The sequence below is a fragment of the Calidris pugnax genome, unplaced genomic scaffold (assembly GCF_001431845.1).
Source record: "Calidris pugnax isolate Ruff unplaced genomic scaffold, ASM143184v1 scaffold133, whole genome shotgun sequence".
NCBI lineage: Eukaryota > Metazoa > Chordata > Aves > Charadriiformes > Scolopacidae > Calidris > Calidris pugnax.
The window spans coordinates 2,448,167-2,448,475 of NW_015090977.1; the positions used below are offsets into that span (position 1 = coordinate 2,448,167).

Below are 309 nucleotides of genomic sequence, written 5' to 3' on the forward strand. Positions count from 1 at the left end.
CGCAGGTGCCCCACACACCCTGCCCCACATGGAGCACCCCGATCCCGTCTCCGTGGGGCGCTCAGACCCTCTTCCCCACCCCAGATCCTGGGCTTCGTGGCCAAAGGCTCCTTCGGGACCATCCTCAAAGTGCTGGACTGCGGACGGGAGAAGATCTGCGCCGTGAAGGTGGATGCCACCCCCCCCCTCGCCCTCCCCAGGGCCTGTGGGTGCCCCCTGCCCACCCCCAGCCCCACTGATGGCCCCTCACCCCCCACTCCAGGTCGTGCCCAAAGTGGAGGTGCTGCGCCGTGACACCCTCAAGCAGTG

The 309-nt window shown here is 68.9% G+C and overlaps 1 protein-coding gene across 1 annotated transcript in view; it reads left to right on the top strand.

The window, feature by feature from the left end:
* The window catches only part of LOC106894384 (putative serine/threonine-protein kinase F31E3.2), a gene marked incomplete at its 5' end in the record, with an annotated part of 3,499 nt that overhangs the window by 911 nt on the left and 2,279 nt on the right, over positions 1–309 (top strand). The window contains 2 exons of the mRNA XM_014953016.1: positions 85–168; positions 263–306. Coding sequence (XP_014808502.1) covers positions 85–168; positions 263–306 — 128 coding nt within the window. The remainder of the gene's footprint in view (positions 1–84; positions 169–262; positions 307–309) is intronic.